Genomic DNA, 14,803 nt, shown 5'->3' with positions numbered 1-14,803 from the left:
AAATCATCAAGAACACAATAAGCAGCAGTCTAAATGAAAACCAACCCCCTGAACAAGCAGCTTACAGACAAGGATTCTCTTGCATTGATCACCTGCATGCAGTTGGGCAGATCTTAGAGAAGATGAATGAATACCAACTACCCTTATTTATGGCATTTGTTGATTATAAGAAAGCATTTGATTCCATCAAGCACTCCTCTGTTTTTAATGCAATTCAAATTCATGGTATATCAGATAAAACAGTAAATATTATCAAAAATACATACACAAATGGCACTGCACAAATCAGAACCGAGAAATTAAGTGATAAAATAAAGATTCAGAAAGGGGTGCGCCAAGGTGACACTCTTTCACCTGTTATGTTTACAGCTGCAGTTGAAGAGATATTCAAGAGGCTGAAATCTGAGGCTGGACTTGTCATTAATGGACAACTGCTGACCAATCTCAGATTTGCAGATGACATCATCCTTTTTGCACAGTCAGAATGTACTCTGCAACAATTGCTTGAGGAACTGAATCGAGAAGGGAAACGAGATGGAATGAAGATGAACAAGAAAAAGACAAAAATAATGTGTAACGAGATAGCAAGGAAACAACCAAGGACGGGTATTTTGATAGATGGAGAAAAGATAGAGGAGGTTGATCAATACAAATATCTAGGGAAAATGATAACACCAGGAAACGACATGGAAACTGAGATCACTCAAAGGCATACGCGCCGACTTCCGGGGGGCGGCGCCCCCCGTAAATTTATGGTTGAAGAGCAACAAAAATGGTGATTACAGGTGGTGTTTTAAAGATAAAACACTTCGCGAAAGAGATTTAGATAATTTAAACGGACTTAAAGAATGCCGAAAGCAAGAAAAGCCTACGTTGCTCTTGCCCGCAAAACAGCAGCTGATCGAATGGCTTTCTCATACGGTATTACGGTATCGAAATTTCAAAGTAGATGGTAGAGTAACTTACGCTGCTGGAATACGTAGTCACGTAACTATTCACGGCAATATTCAGTAAACCAGCTAAATTAGACGCGCTATTTTCAACGAGGTCTTCCCGCTGTGAGATCAATTATGATTCAACAGAACGCAATGTTTTCTTCGCAATGTGTGAGAATTAAATCGAAAACTGATAAAAGAAAAGGTGTTTAATGGTCTTGGTCGCAGATATTGCCTGCATTAACGACGTCTCTTACCGCTATTATCACCTAGCCAACCTGACATCATTGTTTTATGCGGCCGCTAAGGTTTGACATCGACGTTAATGTAACGTAATAATGTTATGGAGTATAGTAATGTCATGGAATGTTATGTAATAATAAGAACGATTATATCCTACACGCAAAAATAAAAAAAATGATCTCTTAAAACAGCTCTTTCTGTTTTGTCTCGTGAGCTTTGCATATTGCTCAACAAGTGCATAAAGTTTAGAATTGACAAGAAATCATTGCATTTGAAAATTAAGTTTGAATCACTGCAAATAAACGTATTCAAAACTTTTACTTAGGCCGACGCGATTTCACACTCCGTAATCTACGTCGACAATGATTTTTAGTACGTTCATTTTGAAAACTGCCGAGCTGGAGACAACAGCATGTCCCATGTTAGTTGAACTTGCCTTTTTGAGGTGAAAATCACTTGCGAACATCTCGACCTTTACTCGAGTATATAGCCTACTGTATTCAATAAAAGACTACAAAGACTTTCAATAAAAAAAACAGAAAAGAAAACACTTCGCTGTTGTCAACGCTTTGAAAGTAAGTCAAGCCTTAAAGCAGCTGGCGGCCATGGCCGCTAAGTAGTGCTTGAATGACCGCCTGTGCTACCTCCTCAGTCGGCCAAGTTTGGCCGCCGGTTTCTTCTAGCCAATTATTTAATTTCGCAATGGAATGATCGTGGATTAAATGTCGAAAATATGTTGTATCAAAGAGTGATGCAGCATTAGGTCAGCGCATCATAGTGACTACTGTTGTAGCCTATTGAATATATCCAGCTTCGATCACCAAAGCTGTAAGTCTTGTTTGCAATTTCCGATGTTTATTTTAACGAAGTGTTAATCCGAAGTGCTAATTTACATCGGCTTCAAAGTTGTCGGACATTGAATCGTTGTTAAAAAGGAGAACTAGGTTAGTTGACATCCGTGGGTAAAGCACGTGTCTTCATAGCTGAGAACGCTGTGGGTTAGTGACTTCACACCCTCAATGGTGACATCATAATGGAATAAATGGTCAGGTTTTATGAAAGGCGGTATGCAGTTGAAACAATTTACTGAGCTGCGCAGTCAAAACAATTTAGGGTCGTTAGATCGTCCCGCAATACCGGATTACAATCCCGATAAAGCATTTAATGCGTGGTACAACGATTCTATTGCAGGACGTCGCCCAGACTTCAACAACGCTAAGTGATTATTTTAACATTGTTGCAAGTGTAATGCCATTTACTTGTGCTATCGTTATTGTATTTTGGCCTCCAAGCACTCAGATTTGGCCGCCGAGAAGGAGCTCTCGGTAGGCCACGATGGCTGCTGGAAAAAAACACGAGTTTTAAGGCCTGTAAGTAATTAGCGAAACTAGGTTAATAAAACTGATAGCGGGTTTTCACTCTGCTTGAGATCATGATTTTTTGCGATTTATATCGATAACTTCACTGTCTTGATCGTTGTTATTTACTCGCACGAAAAGGAAACGAATCGTCTTGTTTTCCAACTGTTCCAATTATGAGCTAACAATATCAAAATTTTTACGACTGGGCGTACTGCATGCGTAAAACTAATCCTTTCAAGCAGCGGTTCTAATAAATTCGGTTTGTGACCTATTTGTCAATATAAACAAAACACCAAGCTTAATCAAAGACTATTTTAATTGAGTAAAATAGCGTTACGGTTGTGACGTCATCACATTTCTCGCCCCCCCAAGGTTTTTTGAAAAGTCGGCGCCTATGCTCAAAGGATAACATCAGGCTGGAGAAGATTTGGTCAATATAAAACTTTTTTAAAGAGCAAGAATATTCCAATTAGCTTAAAACAAAAAATCATGGACACAGTAATATCGCCAACATTAACATACGAAGCAGAAACATGGTCACTCACAAAACAACAAACAAGAAAACTGGCAGCAGCACAAAGGAACATGGAAAGAATAATATTGAACATAAATAGAAAAGACAAGATTAGAAATGAAGTCATCAGAAACAAAACTTGTATCAAAGATGTCATAGAAATAGCAACAAACCTAAAGTGGCAATGGGCGGGACATGTAGCAAGAATGAAAGACAACAGATGGGCCAAGATAACCACAGAATGGACACCAAGATATGCAAGAAGAACTAGAGGAGTAGAGGGAGACCAAAAAGAAGATGGCAAGATGACATAGAAGAAAAGATTGGCATCACCTGGATGAGAACAGCAAAAGACAGAATGGTGTGGAAACATATGTGGAGGCCATCTGCCAGCAGTGGCATGACCGGCTGATGATGATGATGATACTTGTTATGATATACCGATAATCTGAATAAGTTAAATTTCAAGCATTATGCAGACTAAATTGTGATTTTGTTTTGGTAAAGGTGGTCCCATACCTGATTCAAGTGCCATGTATGAGAAGATAAGGTTGAAAAAGGTTCTCATTGTACTAAGGATTCGGCACTAAGATGAGTAGGGTGGCCAGTTTCTTTTTCTCAGCAGCCTTTCTTGCAGCAATTATGCTCGCCCATATACTTACATCCTGAGCTGTGTTTTTAAAAACTAGCTGGCCGGGGGTTGAACCTGGTATGCATAATTCGAAAGCCAATGCCTTATCTGTTGCACCATTCCTCTGCCTGTCTAGTAAATGTAGCAAATAGCTATTAAAACTGCATTATTTACTTCTGGTGAATAAGAGAATGCTAGTGTAGATTTTCTACTACACTACTGGTATATATGTTAATTTATATGTTTTGTTACAGGATTTGATTATCTATGTTACTTTAAAAATGCCTATGAGACCAAACAGTAATCCAAACATGGATGTACGCCATTCTCCTTGTATGTTACCCCCAGACTATCGCATATATTTGATGAATAAACGCCTTCAAGAAAGGGTTGATAAATGTGACAATCAGTGGTGGGATATGTTTGTCACTGAATTTTTTGAAGATAAAGCAACCTACACCTTATCTTTTTATCTTGAAGAAGGACCTAAACGTTTTACAATCGGACGAACCCTTATTCCTAGATTTTTCAAGACAATGTTTGAAAGTGGAGTTGTGGAGATGAATTTTCAGTTACGTTTAGCTAAGGATTTTCATAACAGTGCAACAAACACTTTTACCCTAGATTGTGAGCATGCTACAATGGCAATGCTTCATGTTAAACCGCTCCCTACCAAAGTGTGTGTTGAAGGACACCTGGTAGCTGAGTTTTCTGCTGATGAATTTATGCGAATTCGGTCATGGCATTTTGCTATAAAAAGTCATCTGGAATATATTCCAAAACAAGCTCCATTGCAAAACCCAGGCATGGTGGAGGAGTTATGCAAAAATACTACTAGAGTTGGTCTTACAACAGGGTTATTCAATTACTTAAAAATGTGTGAAGTTATCGAGCCAATGAAAGAACTGATGTCGAAATACAAAGCTTACAACATGGATCCACGTGAATGTTTGAAAAGTTGTCTATTCACAAAGTGGTCTCGCATGCTTAATCCACCTGCTGATCCTACTCGTCCAACCAAAAGGCCTTCTCGTAAACGCAAAAACTCCAGTACAAATGCGGGTAACAGCACACAAAAGAAAAAATCGTTCTCATCGTCTGATGTCATGATGGTAGGAGAACCTCAACTGATGGGTTGTGAATTTGGTGATGAAGATGAAAGAATGATTCAACGCTTGGAAAATAATCAGTTTGACAATCCATTGCAGGTTAAGTCAGAAGAGAGAGAAGCGGTGTCTAGTTTTCCCATCATATCATCACCTTCAACAACAGCTCAGTGGCAGCATCAACCTACATCAACAGCCATGCAAAATAATGCTGCAGGCACTTTGAAAAATGAGGTGACTGATCAGTCATCTGCCCCAACACCACCAGTTTCTACCAGTTCATAAATCTAAATGTAAACTTTACCTTGTCAAACTACCACCACACTTGCGACAGTGTTACACGTTTAACAATTTAATACATATGGCAATGATGCATGTGTATTTCACAACGTTTTCCACATAAACCTATGATAGCATTGCTATTTGACTCGATTTTTCTACGATTGGGCGGTGTTAATTGGTCTATGAAAACTCGCTGTGCCCAATTCGGAGACGTTGTATCCGGTTTCAGTGCTAACGTTGTTAAATCGGTTCTGCTTCTAATTGTTTAAGAGAAGTTCCAGAGTTCAATATGCAAGTGGTTCCTATGTTTATGTTCGAACTTTGTTACAGTGAGGTGAATGTATAAAGCTGTTATATTGCGAGTAGCTCTAGTGGTTTGGTTATAGATTAACGTTTGTGTCAATGTGTCATTCACCATGTGTTGGCCTTATACGATAAGTTGTAGTAACCAATTTGTAATGAGAAATATCATTTACTCTGTGAAACAAAAGACAGCCAATGTGCATTCACCTCACTGTGATACAGTTTGAACATTCCGCCTACCGAAATGATCCTTTCAACTTTTCTAAATAAACAAAAGCAGCACCGAAACGGGATTTTCAGAACGTCCACACCGAAACGTTTATCTTCGAAGTGGTCTTCTCCGAATCGGCCACACTTAAACGGGCCATTCCGATTGCTGAATGTTTAACAATGGGTTACTTATCTGCCTTATTTGTGCTATTGAAAAGTCTAGCTTACTGAAATTTACCGACATGCTTGTTCAAGTTATTTTCTGCTGAGTTTTGTTTATTTAGCTTTTAACCAAACTTTGCAAGTTATTACGATCAACTTTGCATATTTCTATTTTCGATATTCCATTGCTCACTGAGCTGGCTTGGCTTAGCTTTGCTGGTCTCGGTTCTGTAAGTACTTTTAGGATATTTCAATGTAATTCGAGGTAGAGGTTTTCTGCCTTTTTTATGCGCAAGTTGAGGTACTATTCCTTGAATGTGACCTTTTGCAGTTGTGAATCATGTTACTTTATGTTCATTAAGTATACTTTTGTCTTTTGGTTTTAGAAAAAAAAAGGCTGCTAACAATGCGTTTTCCAAGAGATGCTTTTGAATGACGTGATGTAAAATTAACAGTTATTGATGTTTGAAATAAAATTTCCCAATTGTTATATTGTTTATGATTTCTAGCAGAAGATGCATCATATATCTTTTTAGTGGTGTTTTTGTATTGAAATTTATGACGATGAAATATTAATACGTGATGAAAAACTTCACTCTCAAACTAATCAATTATTCTTTTTGTGATGTTTAGCTGTTTTTTTGACTACTGTTTCTCACTTTTGAGTTGCAGTTCAATATACACTTTTGATGTGTTGTTAACAAAAACTAAGCACAGCAAATAAGTTCAACATTCTAGGTCGAGAGTTGCTTTCGGATTACGATTTATCACGCATGATCCGCTGTCGCCTTTTTATGCTGTTTAGCTAGCAGTGATGTTCTGACGATGACACAAATTCTTCGTGTAAAGGACGAAAGTTTTCAGTATTTAATGGTTTGTTATTGTATGTCACATCTCACATGCTGTTATGGCGCTTGATCATTCTCTGTCACCCTTCCTTTCATCGTCTCAGCTCAGGTTTGCTTTGCAAGGAAAATAATGTTCAAACTTTCGACGTGTAAAATTACTTTCCTGATACAGTAAGTTATGCTTAAACTCCATGTAGAAGTTGTGATTATGTCTTTAAAAATATGTCGAAAGTGAAAAATCTATTTTGGCACGATTATACAGAAGACTGGCGGATTATACGCAATAACCGAACCTGCATGCTTGCTGACAAAAATTCTATTTCCCTACAAAAGAGTTTTTTTATTTCGTGAATGCAAATAATCTGAAAAAAGAAGCTGGTTAACAAACTCAGGAATGAGACCCTCAAAGCACTTTTCTTGTTCTTTAGACCGGCTGATTTTATAGCATAGTAGGCAGTGACGAGCATGAACATGAGAAATTAGCCACAAAATTGAAGACAGTTAAGATATTTGGCGTCAGCAGTGGTTGTCTCCAATGCGGTTTCCGTGGTGAGCGCATAAACTTCGCCGCGCTTTAGTTTGCTTGGGTGTTGGAGCAGCTACATTTCTGTTGTTTTTTATTTGCTGTACCAGAAGGTGATCGCAAGCTTGCAGAGAAATCTTTTGACGATATCAAAAAGTAATGCCGATATTAACTATGATATGTTTTACGCGTATGTGTTAAGCTGGGTTTTAATGCGTGGCAGCGTGTTTTTTGTGGATAGACTCTCCCGAATAATAAAATGGCTTGCTAGTTTTCAGCAACTAGTTTTGTCACAAATTTTTTTTCATATGTAATTGTTCCGTAACATTCCACCGCTGTATTGCATCATCAAAAATATCCGAAGTAGCTTTTTCTATCATTAAGTGCTTTGCTGCATCGTGTCGTGTTACAAACTTGTAATTGTACGATGTTTTGATTGAATTTCTCCAATTAAATGTTCTTGTGGCTTAAGAAAGCGTGGAATAAAGCGCAGATCTATTTCGATTTTGTTTGTTTGTTTTCCGAACGATCCTTTTAATACACCAGCCAACACACAAGAAGAGTATGCTTGGCACCTGTGTACTTTTTACAGTTAAAAAAAGAAACTTACAATGTCAACATAAGGTACTTTTTGTTTGATTTTGTGCATTTCAAATCTGCAGTTGTAGCTTTTTTTTTACATCGTTTCAACATCGCTAGGTGAAACGATAGAAAAAAGACAACGATTGCTGGGTGCTGGCAAGGTTGTGAACTGATCGAAAGAGTCTCATCTGAAAACATTGAAACTTGAATTTAATTGGCGTAATGCCTTCAACCCATCGCCATGGTTCAACCCACGGGTTCAACCGTAGTTTCGTGCAAACTAAACACTAAACAGTTGATATTATTTTTGAATCTGAAACTAGACAAGAATGATTGAAGACCAGTAGAGGATTCACTAATGAAAGTTTCCTTTTTAAAATGGATAAAAAGTGTATGGAAAGAGATACTTTTTTTAGGAGGGTGCGGAAATTTAGTTTTTATTTTAGGGCTTATCGCATTGCAAATTTGCGCTGAGATGAAGTTTTCTATTCATTTTTTGTCTTTCAGTATAAAATTCTGGCCAAATATTTATAGTTTTTGTCGTGCTTATGTAAATCGTTATATTTGGTGACCTTTTGTTTTTGCTTAAGTTGCTCATGCTTTTATTTTGTTACGTAACATCCATTTTTCATCGAATCACGTTTTGAGTTTTTTTTCGTATAAAAACCAATTAACTCAAATACATGCTTGGGCTTTACGTAAGTGTCATTTGATGCCCAATAAAATCATATTGCTGTTGCATAACTCGACAAAATTTCGCAAAGGACAAGCGTGAACCAATTGCAAAATGCAGACATTCTCTACACCAGTGGTTTTCAACCCTTTTGATGTCGCGACTTATTTCAACTATCCAATATAACTGGGATTTCTGGTGTTGCATCTTGGCGACAAGTCTGTCCTTTGGATATTTTTTGTTTATGCCGAATTGTTACCAGAGCACATCTTAGATCTGGTTTAACCAGTCTATTAGTTTATGTCTGGGCTTGTTCTTTATTCTCAGCAATGTGAAAAGTCGGTGTCACATAGGCCTAACTTGTTTGAGGGAAAAGCATCAGAAATGAAATGTCTTCATAAAGACATCGTCTCGTGGCGTCAGTTTCGAAAGCTATGAACTCTGGTTTTATCATCCCCGTTAAACATGTTCACAAAGTCTGTCACCAGATACAGAATTGTACACATGGCAGCTGAGCTCTTGTGTTGGGGAAATACTTGGCAAACTGACAATGAAAAGATGGAGGCTTGTTAATATTAGACAACTCGATTTGATGTTGTCATCAAGTCGCACTTCCTCGGCGTCTTCAAGAAGCTCGTTCGTGGTACGATAATAATCCAACCAATCCTCAGTGCCGATCTTTCGGGTGTGCAAACCGTGCGATTGCACAGGGCCCGCAAATTAGGGGGCCCGCAATTTACTCAGAAAATGCAGTAATTTTTTAACATGCTCTCAGAATGCACCAAATTCAAAGTAATTTTTCAAAATTTTCTTGGGGAGACCCCACAGCTGGGTGTCGCCTTCGGCGAACACGTCGTCAGGCTTCGCCCACTGGCTGTCAACCCCCTCTCCCCTTCTAGCTACGCTACTGAATTGGATCATTGTTATTGGGGCCCGCAAAGCATTTTCCGCACTGGGCCCGAAATACCCTATGACCGGCACTGCAACCCTATTTTATCAAATTGTTCAGAACCGCAAACACTTTGATATTAAAAAAATTAATTTTGTTCACTAAAATGACATTCTTCGTCATTTATGGATGGATGACATAATTTGAAGACAACGACATTTCAACCAGCGAAAATCACACTACGGTATAGTCGACATTTTGCAACTTTTTTATTATTTTTTTTCAAACAATTAGATGGGTTTACCTAATTTGACTACGCTGATTCCGAATTCGCGATCAGAACTTGTCCATCACGTCACAATTTGTTGTAAAATTATTTTTTTAATTTTACTCAAATGCACTACCCAAGCCTATGATGTACAGTAGGCTAGCCAACATTAACTATTTTTGAACAAAATGTTATTCAAATGACTTTGTAGGCTATAGCTTTTCCTGTTGAATTAAGGCCTAATTATTCTTTTGACTTTTTGAAATATCACTAGCCTATTTGTACAGTTGCGTTTCAGGCACCAACAGTGGTCTGCCATCATGGCTGCACCCCATAGCCCTTGGTATCGTGTTTTCTCATATTTTTGGGTCTTTGTGAACTTGATGGCCAAGATTCGGTTTCTGTTTATGAAGCAATTATGAAAGTAGCCTACAGTAGAATTCGCCTATAACGGCTTCGTTTATAACGTCAATTCGCCTATTACGTCACATTTCGCTCGGTCCCGGCAGAATTCCTATCTTTTACATACATTGTAGTTCGGCTACAACAGCATCGCGTATAACGTCAATTCGCATGTAACAGCACCCTTTATTGGTCCCCAGACGTCTTTTGTTCGTTTATACAGGGGTGGGGAACCTTTTTAGTATTGCGGGCCACATAAAATGAGAAATAACACAGGCGGGCCACTAAAAATTTCGGAATTTTATTTACAGATAAAAAATGCAGCGAAGTAGACAATGATTTATTTCACTTTCACAGCTAGTGGGATGGCTGAAAGTTTTTATATTTGGTGAGTTGTTTGATGTCTGCTGACGCGGAAGATGTTGCAACTCTTAACTGCATCTCCACGCTTTTGTTTTTGACCAATCTTTCTGGAACATTCTGCCTTTGATCACCAATCTTTCTTTTCTTTCCAGAAGCTATTATACAACGTAAAATTTTGCTAATTTGAGAAGTAGGCTACTCTGCAAAACACTTTTCACGAATGGCATAACTGACCGATTAACAATCACTGGTCACATTGTGACGTACACATTGTTGTCACAAATGGCCTTCTATGATGGATTAATTAGTCATAGGAGGCCATTCGCAATATACCGAGAATGCAGAGCCTACTCTTTTTTGAGCTGTTGTTTCAATATATTTTGGGTAAAGAAATTTTGACGCGGGCCACATGGAACAGTCACGCGGGCCGCATTCGGCCCGCGGGCCGCAGGTTCCCCACCCCTGGTTTATAACGTCACTTTAAGCCATCACCTTCACCACGAGCGGTCAGTCTTTTAATCCAGTTAACGCTGCTGCTTGCAAAATGTCTTGTCTTCCCTTTATTTTGCTACGTCGTGCGCAGCAGGGACTTTAATTAACTGAATTAATTTTTTTCCCCCGTGAAAAACTATCACGTGTAAAAAGCAGCTCTACAGCTGACGATCCTGTAGAAGCCTTTTCAACCCCAGTAGAAGCCCTGAAGTCAATCAGACAACTTGACTGATACTTCCAAAGTCACGACGATAGCGAGCAAATCCTACATTATTTAGCAAAAGCTGAACGCTGTGTGGTAGGGAAATCCGTATCAAAACCGAAACAGCTGAAGATCAATGCCTTTTTTGCTAATAAACAATGAACTTCTCTACTACTGTATGTAACGAGCTGTATTGCCCAAATTTCCTGCACCTTTCGCTGTAGGTTATTTTTTAAAAAAACAATTTCTTTGTTTCGTTATTTTCTGCTTGATTAAACCTGACTGGATTATACACCTCTTTCTTTAATCAAAAGACAGTTTTGGAATAGTTTGCGGTAGTTCGTCTATAACGTCAATTCGGCTATAACGTCAGTTTTTTGCAATCCCCTAGAGGTGCCGTTATAGGCGAATTCTACTGTACTGAGAGAGAATGGTTTCACTGAAGCTTATTTGGATTAATTTCTGTTACATCTGACGGTGCGTCTGTAATGCTGGGTACGAAAAGCGAAGTAGGGTCCAGAGTGAAGGAAATATTTCCGAACATAATTTTGTGGCACTGTTTGAACCACCGGCTAGAATTAGCTATAGGCTAAGTTATCTGATGCAATAAACACTATAGATGGATTTTATCACGTACAGGTATTTTTGACAAAATTTGCAGTAGCTATTCTAGATCCGCGAAGTTGCATTGGGAACTGAGCAGCCTTGCACCAGAGTTCGATGTCGAGTTGGGGAAAGTGGGTAAAATTTTCAGTGTGCGTTGGGTTGCGTTCTCACATCGTGCTATCAATGCTTTGTGGAATAGTTTCCCAGCATTGTATAAACACTTCTGGTCACAGCGGTAAACCATAATCTCTTCGTGGGAAAATTGTAACATAAGATTTCCGGATCTGTTCGTCTGTATGTAATGACCGAAAGAAACACTCCTTTGAAACCGTCTATTCAAAATTGTATTTCTGTAAAATTAGCCACCTGGCTGTCGAAATTGGGATGCAACACCGTACACCACTAAAACTTGTCACTACAGCAAACTACTTAGATAAAGACGGAACTTTCGTTCAGCTGGCAAGCACTAAGCAAACAGTTAAATATGCGACTAACTTTCAAGCAACCATTTTACGAATGACTAGAATACATTGCTATATCTCAAACTCACGTACGCAGTTACTGTGACGTCATAGTGAAACATTGTGAAGCAATTCTCAACAGGTGTGATACAAGTCTTACGAACGATGGTGCAATCTTGGCCCATTTTTTAGGAAAAATTCCATGACGTAATACGCTAAGATTCAGTAGACCTGAACGGTTTTATATGACGTTTGATTTGGTGAACCATTATCGGGAACATAGCGGCCCCTAGTTATGACAGTCTGACATGGCATAACTAAAAAAGAATTGACGACAATTGTGAGCCAATGAATAAAAACACACGATACACAAATTGTTTGAATCACTCACGTTTAAGTGTTACGGCCAATCTCTGTACAAATCAAACGTCATATAAAACCGTTCAGGTCTACTGAATCTTACGTCATGGAAATTCCTAAAACATGAGCAGAGATTGCACCATGGTTCGTAAGACTTTGTATCACACCTGTTGAGAATTACTTCACAATGCATATGGATTATTGCGTCACATAACTGCGTACGTGAGTTTGAGATATTGCCATGTATTCTGATCATTCGTAAAATTGTTGCTTGAAGTTAGTCGCAAATTTAACTGTTTCGCTTAGTGCTGCTAGCTGGACAAAATTTCCGTCTTTTATCCAAGTAATCTGTTCTGTAGTGACAAGTTTTAGTGGTGTACGGCGTTGCATTTCATTTTCGACAGCCAGGTGGCTAATTTTACAGAAATACAATTTTGAATAGACGTTTCAAAGGAGTGTTTCTTTTTCGGTCATTACATGCAGACGAACGGATTCGGGAATCTTATGTTACAATTTTCCCACGAAGAGATTATGGTTTACCGCTGTGACCATTAAGTTAATATGCAAATACAAAGGGCATGCAAAGAATGAACAGCAATTAGAATAATACGCAACGATACATGAAATTGGTACCTTAGGTACACGCTAAAATGACGTTATATACAATTGTTGCGATAAAAACCGACTGTTCTGGGCTCAGACAAGGGTCGGTCACCGCAGACAAAACCAGGCTCAAACCCTAACACTTAAGTGTTTTTTGCGGGGGCGAGGCACGAGATATCCCTCAACACATAGTCCACTTTCACTTTCCCCGTACTCTCATCATAGTTGCAGACGGCAACTTTAGCTCTACGAACCACAGGCTTCCCTTTCCTAGTTTGTGGAACTACCTCATGCACCCTTCCAAGTTGATACTTCCCACGTTTACCAATGCCTTGGAGAGAACCCACCACTACAAGTTGACCAGGCTCCAAATTCTCGGCCATTTTTAGCCATTTTTTTCCGGCCCTGAAGCCCTGGCAAGTAAAAATCGATCCATTTACTCCAAAACTGCTGAGAAAGTGACAAATTAAACCGATAATCCCTTCTTAATTGGTCACGATCATGTGGTTTCCCAACAGCACACTATGGGTCTAAGTATGAGGTCAAAAGTGAGGCAGGGGTGATGACAGTAAAATTCCTAGGGTCATCACTCAAAGGTACCAAAGGGCGTTCGTTCACGATCCGAACGGTACTGCCTCTGTGTACGTAGGCCTAAGCAGTTCAATAAAATTGGGCTTGCATGTTGAAGTGTCCAAAATGTGAAAAAATTCAATTTTAAATTGTTTTACCATTGCTTCCCAAGCGCCACCTTGCGCTGGAGCATACGGAGGTATAAATTCCTAGTTTATTTGCTTCTGTCTCAGGGCGTTGTAAAATTCAGTTGATTTTATCAACTCGGGTAACTTCTTAGATGCTGTCTGAAAAGTGCTTCCATTATCGGAATAGATAGCATTAACCTGCCCACGTAAATCTGTAAACCTAGTAAAGGCAAGTAAAAATTCACTCAGCGACAATGACGCAACCAGCTCAACATGAATAGCGCGAGATGCCATACATGTGAACAAGAGTCCCCAAGCTTTTTTGTGACTCCTACCTTCAACAAAGGTTAAAGGTCCAAGATAGTCTAAGCCGCAATCAAAAAAGGGTTTCCTATGCGCAGTTGTGCGAGACAAAGGTAAATCAGACATGAGCTTATAGGCCGCGCTTTCTCAATCGCACATACACCACAATCATTAAGATACCTCTTCACGGAGGCATTACCATTAGCGATCCAAAATTTCTGTCGCGTAGACAACAAAGTGTGCTGTACTCCACAGTGCACATTTCGATTATGATGCGACAGTGCAACAAGCCTAGTGAAGGGGTGTTTCGAAGGCAAAACGATCGGATGCTTTGCTTCTAGAGAGATCTCGGGAGAATTACTTAAGCGCCCTTCAATGCGGATTACACCAGCGTCATCTACACAAGGTCTGTACTTTTTAAGTAAACGCAATTCTTTCAAGCGTTCCTTCTCACGCTGCGAAGCGCCAACACTACCTCGCTTTATCACTTCCTCAAGGGCATCCGGCGATCGTTTGGTCATTAAATGTACCACATCGCCATACACGCTCTTCTGAACAAACTTCACAGCCAACTCTAAAGCACTGTTAAGATAAGATGCATCCAGTTTTGGCTTCACAAAGCTACGCTTTCTTGTTTTACAGTACAAAAATTCAACAAAGGCAACCAAAAAAGCGATTCTCTTTTTCATAACATACAAAGAAGGTGCAGCCTCGATCAATCTGTGAAGGCCACCCTGTCCAACGTCAAGCGACTCCTCTTCGCCACGAAGATATAGGCCATGG

The 14,803-nt window shown here is 39.2% G+C and overlaps 1 protein-coding gene across 1 annotated transcript; it reads left to right on the top strand.

The window, feature by feature from the left end:
• The first annotated feature begins 3,965 nt into the window (after positions 1-3,965).
• Positions 3,966-7,622, top strand: LOC145779843 (LIM domain-binding protein 2-like). The gene has a single exon (XM_082591501.1). The coding sequence runs from the start codon at positions 3,966-3,968 to the stop codon at positions 5,073-5,075; it is 1,110 nt and encodes a 369-aa protein (XP_082447627.1). The 3' UTR covers positions 5,076-7,622.
• Positions 7,623-14,803: the final 7,181 nt, after the last annotated feature.

Source organism: Aplidium turbinatum, chromosome 11 (assembly GCF_918807975.1).
Source record: "Aplidium turbinatum chromosome 11, kaAplTurb1.1, whole genome shotgun sequence".
In the NCBI taxonomy this organism is placed as follows: domain Eukaryota; kingdom Metazoa; phylum Chordata; class Ascidiacea; order Aplousobranchia; family Polyclinidae; genus Aplidium; species Aplidium turbinatum.
Note: the sequence above shows the minus strand (reverse complement) of the source record. Positions and strands in the feature narration are given on the sequence as shown.